We start from the raw sequence: 1,106 nt of genomic DNA on the forward strand, positions 1-1,106 counted from the left end.
CGCCTCGGGCGGGCCTTGGCCCGCTTGCGGCCGGCGGGCAGCGGCGCCCCGCGGCGGCGCCGCTCCATCCGCCCGGGCCCCGCCACCCGGCGGTACACGGCGAGTGCCGAGAGTCGCCCCAGCTCCCGCCGCTGCTCCGCCGCCATGGCCGCCACGCCCCGCCCCGCCGCTTCCGCCGGGAGCGCCCCGCGCACGGGATGGAGCCCGCGCGTCTGCCCCGGAAGGGCGTGTTCCATGTGTGCGTGTGGTGCGGTATGGAGCAGAATGCCTTGTGTTTTGTCATCGCCTCCGCTTAAAATGTGCTGGGTGTATTTGCTTCCCCCGCCCCGCAGAAGAGGAGAGGCGATTCCCCTTGGTAAGATGTAGGCAGGTCTGTTCTTTGGCTGGGAAGCTTCGTTCTGGAAGTGTGCTCTAAGCACGTTAAGAAAGATTTTTTTTTTTTTCTGAAGGCATACCATAAGGATACGCTTTTAGACAGCGTGGAACTATTTTGCGACCTAATGAGGTGAGATGAGGTAACACTTATTTCATAAGGTCCTGTTGCACAAGAAATAGAAACCCAAATTGAATGGAGCCAATTCTAGTGTGCCATCCCCCGTCCCCTTTTCTTCTTGTGCTTCTAATGGTGATGGCAGCTGAAAGGCTATACCGTCTCAAAAGGATCCCATAAACCCAAAAGGCTGTCATGTCACACAGTGGTTTGGGGTTTTTTTCTTTTTTTTCCCAAATCCACTTGCTGCCTAATAACCTGGCAAGACCTTTGTTTCCTCTCCATCTCTCTCCTAGGCCCGAGGCTTCCCAGAAGGCCAGCGTTAGTGATGCTGGGCAGCCTGAGGGCTGCTCTGTGCTTCCAGAGACTGCAGCTTCAGCATAGGAAGCTTTGTTGGAGGGGTAGAGCAAGACTGTGCTTGAGGCAAAGGTGAAAAACTGTAGGGGTTTGTATCGCCAGACTATGTTTCTGACCAAGAACAAGCTTCAGCTCAAGAAATTCAATATGCAGTACTTTCGTGAGAAGAATCTTTGATGAACTGCAGTAATTCATGGGAATGAATTTTGCATGAGAATTTCATCTCCAGAGGCTGCTGTGAGTCTAAAGCACATAACTG

At 54.1% G+C, this 1,106-nt stretch overlaps 1 protein-coding gene across 1 annotated transcript in view; it reads right to left on the reverse strand.

The window, feature by feature from the left end:
• RIOX1 (ribosomal oxygenase 1) overlaps nt 1-251 on the reverse strand; it is a 2,186-nt gene extending 1,935 nt beyond the window's left edge. The window contains exon 1 of the mRNA XM_042047222.1: nt 15-251. Within this exon, the coding sequence (XP_041903156.1) occupies nt 15-236 (222 nt within the window). The 5' untranslated portion in view covers nt 237-251. The remainder of the gene's footprint in view (nt 1-14) is intronic.
• Nucleotides 252-1,106: the final 855 nt, after the last annotated feature.

This window comes from Corvus kubaryi, unplaced genomic scaffold (assembly GCF_017639235.1).
Source record: "Corvus kubaryi isolate FWS band 111438036 unplaced genomic scaffold, C.kubaryi_AGA036_p1.0 66, whole genome shotgun sequence".
NCBI lineage: Eukaryota > Metazoa > Chordata > Aves > Passeriformes > Corvidae > Corvus > Corvus kubaryi.